General features: G+C 41.1%; 1 protein-coding gene across 4 annotated transcripts in view; it reads left to right on the forward strand.

Moving 5' to 3' along the window:
- The window catches only part of slka (STE20-like kinase a), a 32,834-nt gene extending 20,526 nt beyond the window's left edge, over window positions 1-12,308 (forward strand). The window contains exons 12-20 of one of the 4 annotated variants that reach the window (XM_041866743.1): window positions 295-474; window positions 2,168-2,260; window positions 2,953-3,024; window positions 4,608-4,737; window positions 5,311-5,435; window positions 5,652-5,843; window positions 5,916-6,041; window positions 10,639-10,752; window positions 11,032-12,308. In XM_041866743.1, the coding sequence (XP_041722677.1) occupies window positions 295-474; window positions 2,168-2,260; window positions 2,953-3,024; window positions 4,608-4,737; window positions 5,311-5,435; window positions 5,652-5,843; window positions 5,916-6,041; window positions 10,639-10,752; window positions 11,032-11,178 (1,179 nt within the window). In that variant the 3' untranslated portion in view covers window positions 11,179-12,308. The remainder of the gene's footprint in view (window positions 1-294; window positions 475-2,167; window positions 2,261-2,952; window positions 3,025-4,607; window positions 4,738-5,310; window positions 5,436-5,651; window positions 5,844-5,915; window positions 6,042-10,638; window positions 10,753-11,031) is intronic. The other 3 variants (XM_041866744.1, XM_041866745.1, XM_041866746.1) reach the window with 3 other exon arrangements.
- Window positions 12,309-13,520: the final 1,212 nt, after the last annotated feature.

Genomic DNA, 13,520 nt, shown 5'->3' on the forward strand with positions numbered 1-13,520 from the left:
AAAAGTAAAAATAAAACAACAACAAAAAAAAAGTGTTGAGAAAAAAAAGAGCAGAAGTAAAATAAAGTGACAGTAGGGAGGCTATATATACAGGGGGGTACCGTTGCAGAGTCAATGTGCGGGGGCACCGGCTAGTTGAGGTAGTTGAGGTAATATGTACATGTGGGTAGAGTTAAAGTGACTATGCAGTCAAATCTGTCAACAGAAACTAATCAACTCTAATCACTCAAACAGTGGATAGGCATTTGTCTTGGTGAAAGCCTGATCTTAATAATCCCAGGTGTGCTCCTCCAGGGTAAGAAGCGTCAGTACGACCAGGAAGTGGAGAACCTGGAGAAGAAACAGAAGCAGACCATCGAGCGTCTGGAGCAGGACCACACCAACCGGCTGAGGGACGAGGCCAAACGCATCAAGGCCGAGCAGGACAAGGAGCTCTCCAAGTTCCAGAACATGCTCAAGAACCGCAAGAAGGAGGTAAGGAGCCATGGGGCATGTGGGGCTGTGCATGTGCAACGCATTCAACTCTTGTCATGAATGGAAAGGGCATGAGACTGTTGGGGACTGGGGCTTGCTTACCGGAGCTGGTGTGCTGATATCTAAATAAACTCCCATTTTGCTTTGCTGTTGATACCTTCCTTACATTGGGGTATACTTTATAAAGGGTTTATAAACCGTTTATTATAGTCTATAGCTGTAATAAGCCCATATCATGCCTTTATCATGATTTCTTTGGGGTGCAACAGGGTGATTCTCTGCTCAACAGCTTTGGCATGCAACACTCTATCCAAAATGACAGTGGTGTTGCGGTATTTTTTGGTACTAGTCATGCATACAATATGTGCTTTTTTTATTCCATGCCATGGATCTGAAAATGATGTGGCTTCTTTTGCCAAGTTCTATAAATCATGCGTTCAGTTTTTTGTCTAGAGTACATGCAATGTAGCTTAGCTTTACTGTGTCTCTAATTCATACTGCTCTTATAACTCCATTAGCTATCCGGGAAGCTTTAAGTATTCTGCCATGTTGGTGAAGTGTTCTCAGGCAACTCTCGTGGCCAAACCTATCCAACTCTGTGATGGTGGTTATCTCATACATGCATGGCAATCCTACAGACCTGATTAGACTGACTGCTCTCGCTGCTCAACTGAACAAAGCAACTACTTTGAACCTATACAGGATCTGCACTGGCTCCTGGAATGAATCTTTAGAATACATATTTTTTCTGGAATAGTTGTTTTATATATTGTTAAATTACATATTGTATTATATGGCTATTAATATTGTATTTTAAGGTATATTAGTCCATAAATGTATTTGACTGTACTGTATTTATATGTAAGTAACCATGTCTCTTGTGTGAGTGTGTGTGAGTTGGGTTTGGTGATGGGATGGAGGACTTTGGGAAACTAATATTGTTAAAGGCTCAAAGGATTACATCTTTGATGAAACACTTCAGTGGCCTTGTGAAGTATTGTAGCAGTTTAGGCCTTTTACATTTACATTTTAGTCATTTAGCAGACTGACCAGTGATCCCAAGGTTGATGCACATTCAAATACCAAGATGTCCCAAGAGAATGTCCTGACAAAAGAAAACTGTTTGCAAGGGGTTTGGTCAGGAGAAACCTCTGGAAATTATTTTGTTGCCATGTCTCAACAAAACTGCCTTAGTCTGTGGTCAAAACTAAAATGATATTTTACACACTGGATTAGTAGTGTGCACCTTCTTAGTGATCACTGTGTACTGTGTAAGCATTCTGTACTTACGATTGATTCTCTCTAAAGGACTTGCATGGTGGGAAGGTAACACTAGGGAATTATTCCAGACTAACTTGTTTTCCTATTTAACACTGCAAGCTGATTTAATCATACAGGTATCAAGTCAAATATGTCAACAGAAACTAATCAACTCTAATCACTCAAACAGTGGAACAATTTATTTGCTCTAAAGCTTTTGGATACTCTACTAATCAAACAAACGCAAAACATTTCCTAATTAAATCAAACACCAACCACTTGGAGATCTAGCATGGAGACACTATCAATCAAACCAGGGTTTGTGGATATCTAAAGTAATTTATCAGGGCCTTGCATGACTTTTCCCTAGTTATTATGACTGACGTACATAGCGGTCCAGGAAACTACAACTCCCAGTTTTCCCACACTATAGGTGAAACAGGAAGTTGAACAGTCACCCAAATTCATGAGGAGAGAGCTCATGAAACTCTTAAAGGAAGACCTATCTCTCATTCAGACTGCAAAGGTAAATGTCCACCTACTCACTCACTCACACGCGCGCACACACACACATTTTCTCAACTCTTGTCCCACAAATACACCGCTCTTCGAATGTCTCAGAGCGTTGTTGAGGCAAGATCTCATCCCCCTTGTTCTTCTTTTTCCCTCAATTTTTAAAATGTTTGTTTTCAGGAGTTGGTTAGCTCAGTTCTTTACCTGACAATGAAAGAAGGAGCAAATCAGAAAGGTAGCATGGAAGTTTAACACAGTGTTGTATGGATCGCTGGAATAGAAGTGTGACTAGTAGTTCCTACTGCATAGGCAACTCCATCTGACCACGCATGAATAGGACAACAACAACAACACTAACCCATCCTGTATTCTTTATGCATATGAATAACCTGAATTGAATTAACTTTCTCCTCCTACCGTGTCATGCCCCTCACTCCTGCTTTAGTCTACCCCTAAAACAGAAAAAGGTTTAGAAACTCAGGGAGAGTGTGTCTGGTGTGTGCGTGTGGTTGTTCCTGTGATTTTGTGTGTTGACTGAAGGAGTGTCTTCATGTGTTTCTCAGCCTGTGTTGTGGCGAGTGTCTGTCTGTCTTTATGGTGTGTGTGTGTGTGTGTGTGTGTGTGTGTGTTTTCCTCAAGCCTGCTGTGTGTAGCATGTGCTCTCTCCCTGATCTGGATGAGTGCGCTGTGTGCTCTCCTCCACAGGGTGTGGCCCAGGTTATGATACAGTCTTTTCAGTTGTCCTCATGTGCTCTCTTCAACGCTCAGATGCAGGATGTAAGTTGTCACCCCCTCTCCGTCTCTATCGGCCTCCTGCTCACATGTGCATGTCTTCGTCAAAGTGTAAAGCTAGTGAGACTGCACATGCGAGCATTGTGGTGTTGATGTATTGCAGTGTTGTCACTGTGTTGGTGCAGTGGTACTTCTCCTTTTGTTTGATATCTCTTCTGCTACGCACTGTTACTGTACATGTGTCCTGTATGTTACGCCCCCACCTGTGACATCACACTGTTTGGGAGACTACAACAGAGCTGAACCTTTTTTTAAAGATTCTGAAACCCTTTTTTGTGGTGTGATCCAATGGAGAGTAGTTTATGGTAACTCTAGGTTATGCTAATGCTCTTGGATTAAAACCTAACAAGTTAATATGTATAATATTGTAAATGTTATAGTAGTGTAGCCTGATGAGAAATATCAGATAATTAATCTTTGTTAAAGCTGCAATATGTAACTTTCTGGGCGACCTGACCAAATTCACATAGAAATGTCAGTTATAGATCTGTCATTCTCATTGAAAGCAAGTCTAAGAAGCGGTAGATCTGTTCTATGGGCATTATTTCTATGATTCCCATTCTTAAGTTTAGTTTTTGTGTCTTTTACTTTAGGTTTTGTACACCAGCTTCAAACAGCTGAAAATACAATATTTTTGTTTATGGAAAATATATTTCACAGCAGTTTAGACGGTACAATGATTCTCTACACTATACTTGCTTGTTTTGTCACAAACTGAAATTAGGTATTACTATTAGAATTTTAGCAACCAGGAAATAGCGTAGCCATTTCTGCATAGTGAATCTTTAAACTTCATTTTCTACTGGAAAGCTTTTCCTCAGTGATGTCTTCAGAAGGCATGACCAGGAAAATAACGTTGGTTTCATGTTTAATACTCATGTAAACATACCCCTCAACAACAATAACCAGAAACATTATTTTACTCTAGTGATGTTACGTATAATTTACTCTTTCTGTGAATGTCAATTTGGATGTCGTCATACATGGAAACTGGATCTCGACTGGGTTGTTAACATTTTTGCTCTCTTTCCATCCATTCCAATGTTGGATAATTCCCATGACTTCTGACTGTCTCTTTGTTTTACTGACTGCAGTCAATGATGTGCTTCTTCTTTGGAGTGTAGTACTGTACTGTGTTGATCTCTAATAGTGGTTGGCATGGTATTTATGAAAGTTACTCCATGTAGTCTGCACTGTTCTGGCTGTCCCTGGTGTGTGCTGCACAATAAATACAATCTCTCATGTTTGCCTCTTTCCTTCTCTCCCCTCTCTGTCGTCTACACTTAACCCCTGTCCTTTCTAAATGTTCCCTATCCCTGTCCCTCATGTCTATACTACACTCCCACCATTTGGGTCTGCTTTTACCCCAACATCTCCTGCATCCCTCCTCCCCATGCCCATGTCTCATCCCTCCTCCATCTTCTGTCAATTAACCCCCATCTTCCCACGTATTGTCCTCTTATCCCTTTACCTTGCCCCACTTCCTCCCCTTATCCCTGCTCACTCCCTTTCCATCCCCCATACCCTCTCTCTATCTCCCCCTCTCTTCCCCTTCTCTCCATCCTCAGGAGCAGGAGTTTCTGCAGAAGCAGCAGCAGGAGTTGGATGGAGCCCTGAAGAAGATCATCCAGCAGCACAAACATGAGATCGCCACCATCGAGAGAGACTGCCTCAACCACAAACAGCAGCTAATGAGAGGTGAGAGAGAGATTTACAGTACCATAGAGAGCAATAATACAGCAAACTTATCCACATTCAACAGCTAATGAGAGGTGAGAGAGAGATTTACAGTACCATACAGCAAATTTAACCACATACAACAGCTCATGAGAGGTGAGAGATTTACAGGACCATAGAGAGCAATAATACAACAAACTTAACCACATACAACAGCTCATGAGAGATGTGAGAGAGATGTACAGTACCATAGAGAGTTATGAGCACAGCAACTTAACCACAGTTATGAGAAAAAATACATATTACCATAGAGAGACTGCCTAAGAGAAATCTAAATAATTGAACATGACTTTGGCTACCTCAACGGGTGAAGGCCTTCTGTTATATGAAAGATTTGATGGTGAAATAATACTATTGTAAATGGTGAAGTTCTCAGTGGAGTGATGTGTTACAACTTGCCCACCACAGTGATGCAATTTCCTGAATGACTTATTTGTGACAAGCCTGTCTCCAGATGGTGCTCTTTACCGGAAATGCTGCTCGTGTGTGTTGCGTGACCATCCCGCCTGACGTGTCTCTGGTCTCCTCCCTCAGCTCGAGAGGCAGCCATGTGGGAGCAGGAAGAGCGCCACCTGCAGGAGAAGCACCAGCTGCTCAAGCAGCAGCTCAAAGACCAGTACTTCATGCAGAGACACCAGCTGCTCAAGAGACATGAGAAGGTAAGGGCTCTGGGACCTACTGAACAGCTCTGGTGAAATACAATCCATTATTGGTATTATCTACTGTACATCAGGAAATCTGGACTGAGGGTAGAGAGTGAGGTGCATTACATTTTGACACTAATGGGTGATTTGAAAGTGTGCTGAAAGGTTAGAGCTGTCATTTCAATGCATTTCATTGTGGATCCAGATAAAGTATTGAAATGTGTTCTGTAGGAAATGGAGCAGATGCAGCGCTACAATCAGCGTCTGATTGAGGAGATGAAGAACAGGCAGGCCCAGGAGAGAGGGCGTCTGCCTAAGATCCAGCGGGGCGATGCCAAGACACGCATGGCCATGTTCAAGAAGAGCCTCCGCATCACCTCTGCACCTGGCACCCCAGAGCAGGAAAGGGAGAAGATCAAACAGGTATATTATAGTGTGTACACACAGTTATTATTATTTTTAAACAGAATAATGTGAGATGTGTGTTTGTTCCAGTTTGCAGCCCAGGAGGAGAAGAGGCAGAAGAATGAGAGACTCCATCAGCATCAGAAACATGAGAACCAGATGAGGGACCTGCAGCTGCAGTGTGACTCCAACATCAGAGAGTTGCAGCAGCTTCAGGTACAACACACACACACTTGCCCCTACACACACTCACACATTATGTGGTTTCATTTAGTTATTATGTGGGTTCATTGGGTATGTTATACAATGAAACCCAATGAGCAAAGCTAGACAGTAGGTATTTGTCACTCAACCATAACAAACTTAATCTGGGGCTTACACATAGACTATATAGATGGCGCCGATAGACATGGCCGCCTTGTTTCAGGCTCCTAAGCAACTTTGCAGTATATATTTTTGCCGCCGGCAAAGGGGTATTCGGAGTGGACTTTTAGTCCGACTCAGGAGCCGTGCACACCATCCACCGCTTCCGAGTATATTACTCTGGACAATAAAGTAGACGAGCTCAAGGCGAGGGTCTCCTTCCAGAGAGACATCAGGGACTTTAACATACTCTGTTTCACGGATTCATGGCTCTCTCCGGATATACTGTCCTCATCCATACAGCCAGCTGGGTTTTCAATACATTGTGCGGATAGGAATAAAGAAGTCTCTGGGAAGAAAAAAGGTGGAGGTGTATGTTTCATGATTGACTACTCATGGTGTGATTGTGGTAATGTATAGCAACTAAAGTCATTTTATTCACCCGACCTAGAATACCTCACAATAAAATGCAGACCTCATTACCTCTCTAGAGAATTTTCTTCGGTTATCGTCACAGCCGTGTATATTCCCCCTCAAGCTGATACCACGACAGCTCTCAAGGAGCTACACTGGACCTACAGTACTCGCGCTTCAAAAACTCTCGACCATTGCTACTCTCCCTTCGGGGATGGCTACAAGGCCCTCCCCCGACCTCCGTTCTGTAAATCAGATTGCTCCTCCCTCCCAGAAACTCAAACAGGTAGTACCTGTGCTGAGGTCTATTCAACGCTGGTTCGGCCAATCAGAATCCAGCCAAAAACATTTAAACTCAGTTTTTCAGAATTCCTGACATTTAATCCCAATAAAAATTCCCTGTCTTAGGTCAGGTCACGTCCTTAAGCCATTTTGCCACAACTTTGGAAGTATGCTTGGGGTCATTGTCCATTTGTAGGACCCATTTGCGACCAAGCTTTAACTTCCTGACTGATGTCTTGAGATGTTGCTTCAATATATCCACATAATTTTCCTTCCTCATGATGCCATCTATTCTGTGAAGTGCACCAGTCCCTTTTGCAGCAAAGCACCCACACAGCATGATGCTGCCACCCCTGTGCTTCACGGTTGGGATGGTGTTCTTCGGCTTGCAAGCAACCCCCTTTTTCCTCCAAACATAACGATGGTCATTATGGCCAAACAGTTCTATTTTTGTTTCATCAGACCAGAGGACATTTCTCCAAAAAGTATGATCTTTGTCCCCATGTGCAGTTGCAAACCGTAGTCTGGCTTTTTTATGGTGGTTTTGGAGCAGTGGCTTCTTCCTTGCTGAGCGGCCTTTCAGGTTATGTCGATATAGGACTTGTTTTACTGTGGATATAGATATGTTTGTACCTGTTTCCTCCAGCATCTTCACAAGGTTCTTTGCTGTTGTTCTGGGATTGATTTGCACTTTTTGCACCAAAGTACGTTCATCTCTAGGAGACCGAACGCGTCTCCTTCCTGAGCGGGATGACGGCTGCAGGGTCCCATGGCGTTTATACTTGCGTACTATTGTTTGTTAAGATGACACTCTACAAAGTAGATGTCCTAACCGACTTGCCAAAACTATAGTTTGTTAACAAGACATTTGTAGAGTGGTTGAAAAACAAGTTTTAATGACTCCAACCTAAGTGTATGTAAACTTCCGACTTCAACTGTATGTACAGTGGGGAAAAAAAGTATTTAGTCAGCCACCAATTGTGCAAGTTCACCCACTTAAAAAGATGAGAGAGGCCTGTAATTTTCATCATAGGTACACGTCAACTATGACAGACAAAATGAGAAAAAAAATCCAGAAAATCACATTGTAGGATTTTTAATGAATTTATTTGCAAATTATGGTGGAAAATAAGTATTTGGTCAATAACAAAAGTTTCTCAATACTTTGTTATATACCCTTTGTTGGCAATGACACAGGTCAAAAGTTTTCTGTAAGTCTTCACAAGGTTTTCACACACTGTTGCTGGTATTTTGGCCCATTCCTCCATGCAGATCTCCTCTAGAGCAGTGATGTTTTGGGGCTGTCGCTGAGCAACACAGACTTTCAACTCCCCTCCAAAGATTTTCTATGGGGTTGAGATCTGGAGACTGGCTAGGCCACTCCAGGACATTGAAATGCTTCTTACGAAGCCACTCCTTCGTTGCCCGGGCAGTGTGTTTGGGATCATTGTCATGCTGAAAGACCCAGCCACGTTTCATCTTCAATGCCCTTGCTGATGGAAAGAGGTTTTCACTCAAAATCTCACGATACATGGCCCCATTCATTATTTCCTTTACACGGATCAGTCGTCCTGGTCCCTTTGCAGAAAAACAGCCCCAAAGCATGATGTTTCCACCCCCATGCTTCACAGTAGGTATGGTGTTCTTTGGATGCAACTCAGCATTCTTTGTCCTCCAAACACGACGAGTTGAGGTTTTACCAAAAAGTTCTATTTTGGTTTCATCTGACCATATGACATTCTCCCAATCCTCTTCTGGATCATCCAAATGCACTCTAGCAAACTTCAGACGGGCCTGGACATGTACTGGCTTAAGCAGGGGGACACGTCTGGCACTGCAGGATTTGAGTCCCTGGCGGCGTAGTGTGTTACTGATGGTAGGCTTTGTTACTTTGGTCCCAGCTCTCTGCAGGTCATTCACTAGGTCCCCCGTGTGGTTCTGGGATTTTTGCTCACTGTTCTTGTGATCATTTTGACCCCACGGGGTGAGATCTTGCGTGGAGCCCCAGATCGAGGGAGATTATCAGTGGTCTTGTATGTCTTCCATTTCCTAATAATTGCTCCCACAGTTGATTTCTTCAAACCAAGCTGCTTACCTATTGCAGATTCAGTCTTCCCAGCCTGGTGCAGGTCTACAATTTTGTTTCTGGTGTCATTTGACAGCTCTTTGGTCTTGGCCATAGTGGAGTTTGGAGTGTGACTGTTTGAGGTTGTGGACAGGTGTCTTTTATACTGATAACAAGTTCAAACAGGTGCCATTAATACAGGTAACGAGTGGAGGACAGAGGAGCCTCTTAAAGAAGAAGTTACAGATCTGTGAGAGCCAGAAATCTTGCTTGTTTGTAGGTGACCAAATACTTATTTTCCACCAAAATTTGCAAATAAATTCATAAAAAATCCTACAATGTGATTTTCTGGAAAAAAAATGTCAATTTGTCTGTCATAGTTGACGTGTACCTATGATGAAAATTACAGGCCTCTCTCATCTTTTTAAGTGGGAGAACTTGCACAATTGGTGGCTGACTAAATACTTTTTTCCCCCACTGTATATACTGTATTCTAGTCAAGTCCGTCCTATTCAACTATTGCTGTACATATACTATTCTATCCACGTATTCTTCAGATATACTATATATTCCATCCACATACTGTCCATAGTGTCTTTACTTCCCATCAATATATATATATATATATATATATATATATATATATATATATATATATATATATATATATACACACACACACACACACACACACACACTACTGTTAAAAAGTTTGGGGTCACTTAGACATTTCCTTGTTTTCGAAAGAAAAGCAATTTTTTAGTCCATTAAAATAACATCAAATTGATCAGAAATACAGTTTAGACATTGTTAATGTTGTAAATGGCTATTGTAGCTGGAAACTGCTGATTTTTAATGGGATATATACATAGGCGTACAGAGGCCCATTATCAGCAACCATCAGTCCTGTGTTCCAATGGCACGTTGTGTTTGCTAATCCAAGTTTATCATTTTGAAAGGCTAATTGATCATTAGAAAACCCTTTTGCAATTTTGTTAGTACAGCTGAAAACTGTTGTGCTGATTTAAGAAGCAATAAAACTGGCCTTCTTCATTTTAGTCATTTAGCAGACGCTCTTATCCAGAGCGACTTACAGTTAGTGAGTGCATACATTTTTTTTTTTCATACTGGCCCCCCGTGGGAATCGAACCCACAACCCTGGTGTTGCAAGCGCCATGCTCTACCAACTAAGCTACACAGGGACTAGTTGAGTATCTGGAGCATCAGCAATTGTGGGTTCGATTACAGGCTCAAAATGGCCAGAAATACAGTTTAGACATTGTTAATGTTGTAAATGGCTATTGTAGCTGGAAACTGCTGATTTTTAATGGAATATTTACATAGGCGTACAGAGGCCCATTATCAAAGCACTTTCAAAGCACTTTCTTCTGAAACTCGTCAGTCTATTCTTGTTCTGAGAAATGAAGGCTATTCCATGCGAGAAATTGCCAAGAAACTGAAGATCTCGTGCTTCAACAAAGTACTGAGTAAAGGGTCATTTCTACACCTGTTTTTGCTTTGTCGTTACGGGGTATTGTGTGTAGATTGATTAGGGGATAAAAAAAAAAACAATTTAATCAATTTTAGAATATGGCTGTAACGTGGAAAAAGTCAAGCGGTCTGAATATTTTCCGAGGCACTATAGGTAGCTCCAGTTGGTCACCCTGTTCCTGCTGTTGTGTGTTTCAGAATGAGAAGTGCCATCTCCTGATTGAACACGAGACTCAGAAGCTGAAGGAGCTTGATGAAGAACACAACCAGGAGCTGCAGGAGTGGAGGGAGAAACTACGGCCCAGGAAGAAGGTGAAAGAGAAAGACGTCAACATGAAGATAACCCTCTTATTTGATCATCCTTTAAAGTTTCAGGCTGCGTCGCGATTCTCCCAAAGTGCACTTGCATGGATGTAACAATCGTGGAGACTTCCTCTAGCCATTGATTACACCAATCTGTTGCTTTTAAATCCATGACTGGAAGTTTGTAAGTGCACAGTGTGGAGAATCAGGATACAGCCGGTCAGCCTCAGTGTAATCTGTTGTTTTGGATGTTTGACTGTCTTGTCTTTCCTCTTCTGCCACTTGTAGGCCTTGGAGGAGGAATTCACGCGCAAGCTCCAGGAGCAGGAGGTCTTTTTCAAGATGAGCGGGGAGTCGGAATGCCTTAACCCAACGACCCAGAGCCGAGTTTCCAAGTTCTACCCCATCCCTAGTGTGCACAACTCTGGTTTATAGCCCTCCTCAGCGCAGGAACAGGAACATACTGGCTGGGCTCATAGACTGTGTCCCACTGGTGGTGGGGAGGACATCATCCCTGGCTGTTGTCTGGAGACTAGCGTTGGTCTGTTGTGGATCTTAGGCTAGTGTGATGTCTTCACACAAACATGCACACACATACATATGCACGCAAGCGTGCACACATGCAAGAGCGCACACTTATCTGGACGCACACACACACACACACACACAGCAGTGTCAGCTGTCATAGAGAGGGATGCAATCTCAAGTCACAATCACAACACTTTCCTTTTTAAGCCTTTATTTTCTCCTTGTTCCCCCCTACTATTTCACCCTTCTCTGCTCCAAGGAAAATGTTGTCAAAAGCGACATTTGCACTTTTCTGAGCATGGTTATGTTTTACCACTTTTAAAATAGCTCAGGCAAATTTCAAACAAATTGCAAGTACAACGTTTATAAAGAACCCAGTGCCTAAATTAATTGACATAGTGAGCCTGCTTTTCTCCAGGCTTGCTCTCTTACCTGCTGCCCAGTGCTCCCCTGAGGCCTTTTGCACTAAAATGGCTGGAAATTTGTACAAACCATGAAATACCATCAAACCTTTATTTTTTAGTAATGCATATAAGCTGGTGCTTGAGTTAATTCTAAGGTCATTGATTGATGGATATCTGTTAACAAATAAATGTACTATTTTGGTAAATCATGAAGTGCTCATTCACGTGATGTACTGTATGTATGGAGTTGTGATTTACTTTAGATACTGTGCTATTGAATTATTGAATCAATGAAATCAAACTGTCCTGTATGTTATAACTAATGTTCCCACTTTCTGCATATTGTAATCACTTGATGGTTTTTGTTAGACTTCTGGGTTGTCGTCATGTCAATTACCTTTCCTGTTAACGATCAACACAGCTTATTGTCTTTGGATTTACTTTGAACACATTATTTTGGATGTGGCACACATACATATTATTACGCTGAAAGGAATGTAAGCCGTTGATCATATTTTTGCACTGTTTTATGTGAACTGAGAATATGCAGTAATTGACTGTCATGTATGTACAGTGAGCTCCAAAATTATTGGGACAGTGACACATTTTTTGTTATTTTGTACTTCAGCACTTTGAAATTATACTTTAACCTCATAGTCATTGTATCATTTCAAATCCAAAGTGCTGGAGTACAGAGCCAAAACAACAAAAAATGTGTCACTGTCCCAATACTTTTGGGCTCACTGTATCTTACAGTCAGAAAAAAAATGAGGGTCTACTTGGATTAGTTCTTTTTTCAAATGACTTTTTGCCACCTCTACCATAATCTATATTTTATTTTCAAATGAACTGAATCATTCAAAGCAGTGGCGCCTTGCATGTTTTTGTATTTATACTTTTATTTTCAATTTGAAATATGTCCCTTTACAGGGTTGGGGTAAATTCTAATTGAATTTGAAATTCCAATTAATTTTTTGAATTCACTCATGAAGTGGAGAATTTAATTAAATTCGAATTTTATAAAATCTTCAAGCTATGGAATTGAACTGGAATTAGACTGTTTGGACTTTGTCAATTGGAATTGTAAAAACATGTAATCTTTGGAATTGAATTGAATGGAATTAAATATTTGTACATTTCACAGTTAATGGAATGAATGCACATAGTATCAAACATTGACTGTAGGATTTGTTTTTAATCATTTCAACTTGTATTTCTATATTTCCAGTATAGCTAGGCTGTCTGAACAGTTATGTTGTCAGCCTGAAAGCCTGAGGGAATTGAATTAGAATTGGAATTTGTGAAATTGTTGGGGATAATATTGAGTTGGGAATTGAATTATTGGAATTTACCTAACATTGGAATTCAGAGGAATGGAATTATCTTTGAAATCAAAGATTGACCTGAACTTGAATTGAATTAAATGGAATTTACAAGGAGGAATTGACCTCAACCCTGCTATTTTATGATTACCAGTTTTCTAAATATGTATACATGTTGTATCAATGTACATCTCAATATAATCTTTGGACATCGTTTTTGGATGGACATTACGATATCTGTAAATGGAAGTCATTATACTGTCCTAATTGGTTAATTCAAAAATAAGAACGTATGTATTTATAATATGGACAAAGTACTGCTGACCCCTTCAAGTGTCGAGTCCACTTGACATTATGACAAGCTCTCTATAACAAACATATCCTTATAGCATGTCATGATTTGTGTATGACGTCCTAATAAAACATAGATGGCATGCAAAGGGTGAATGCTGTTCTTTTATCACAATTATATCACATCTTGAATGCTGGATTTGTATTGGGATTTTGGTTAATATTACCCATA

Source organism: Coregonus clupeaformis, chromosome 37, assembly GCF_020615455.1.
Source record: "Coregonus clupeaformis isolate EN_2021a chromosome 37, ASM2061545v1, whole genome shotgun sequence".
NCBI classification, from domain to species: domain Eukaryota; kingdom Metazoa; phylum Chordata; class Actinopteri; order Salmoniformes; family Salmonidae; genus Coregonus; species Coregonus clupeaformis.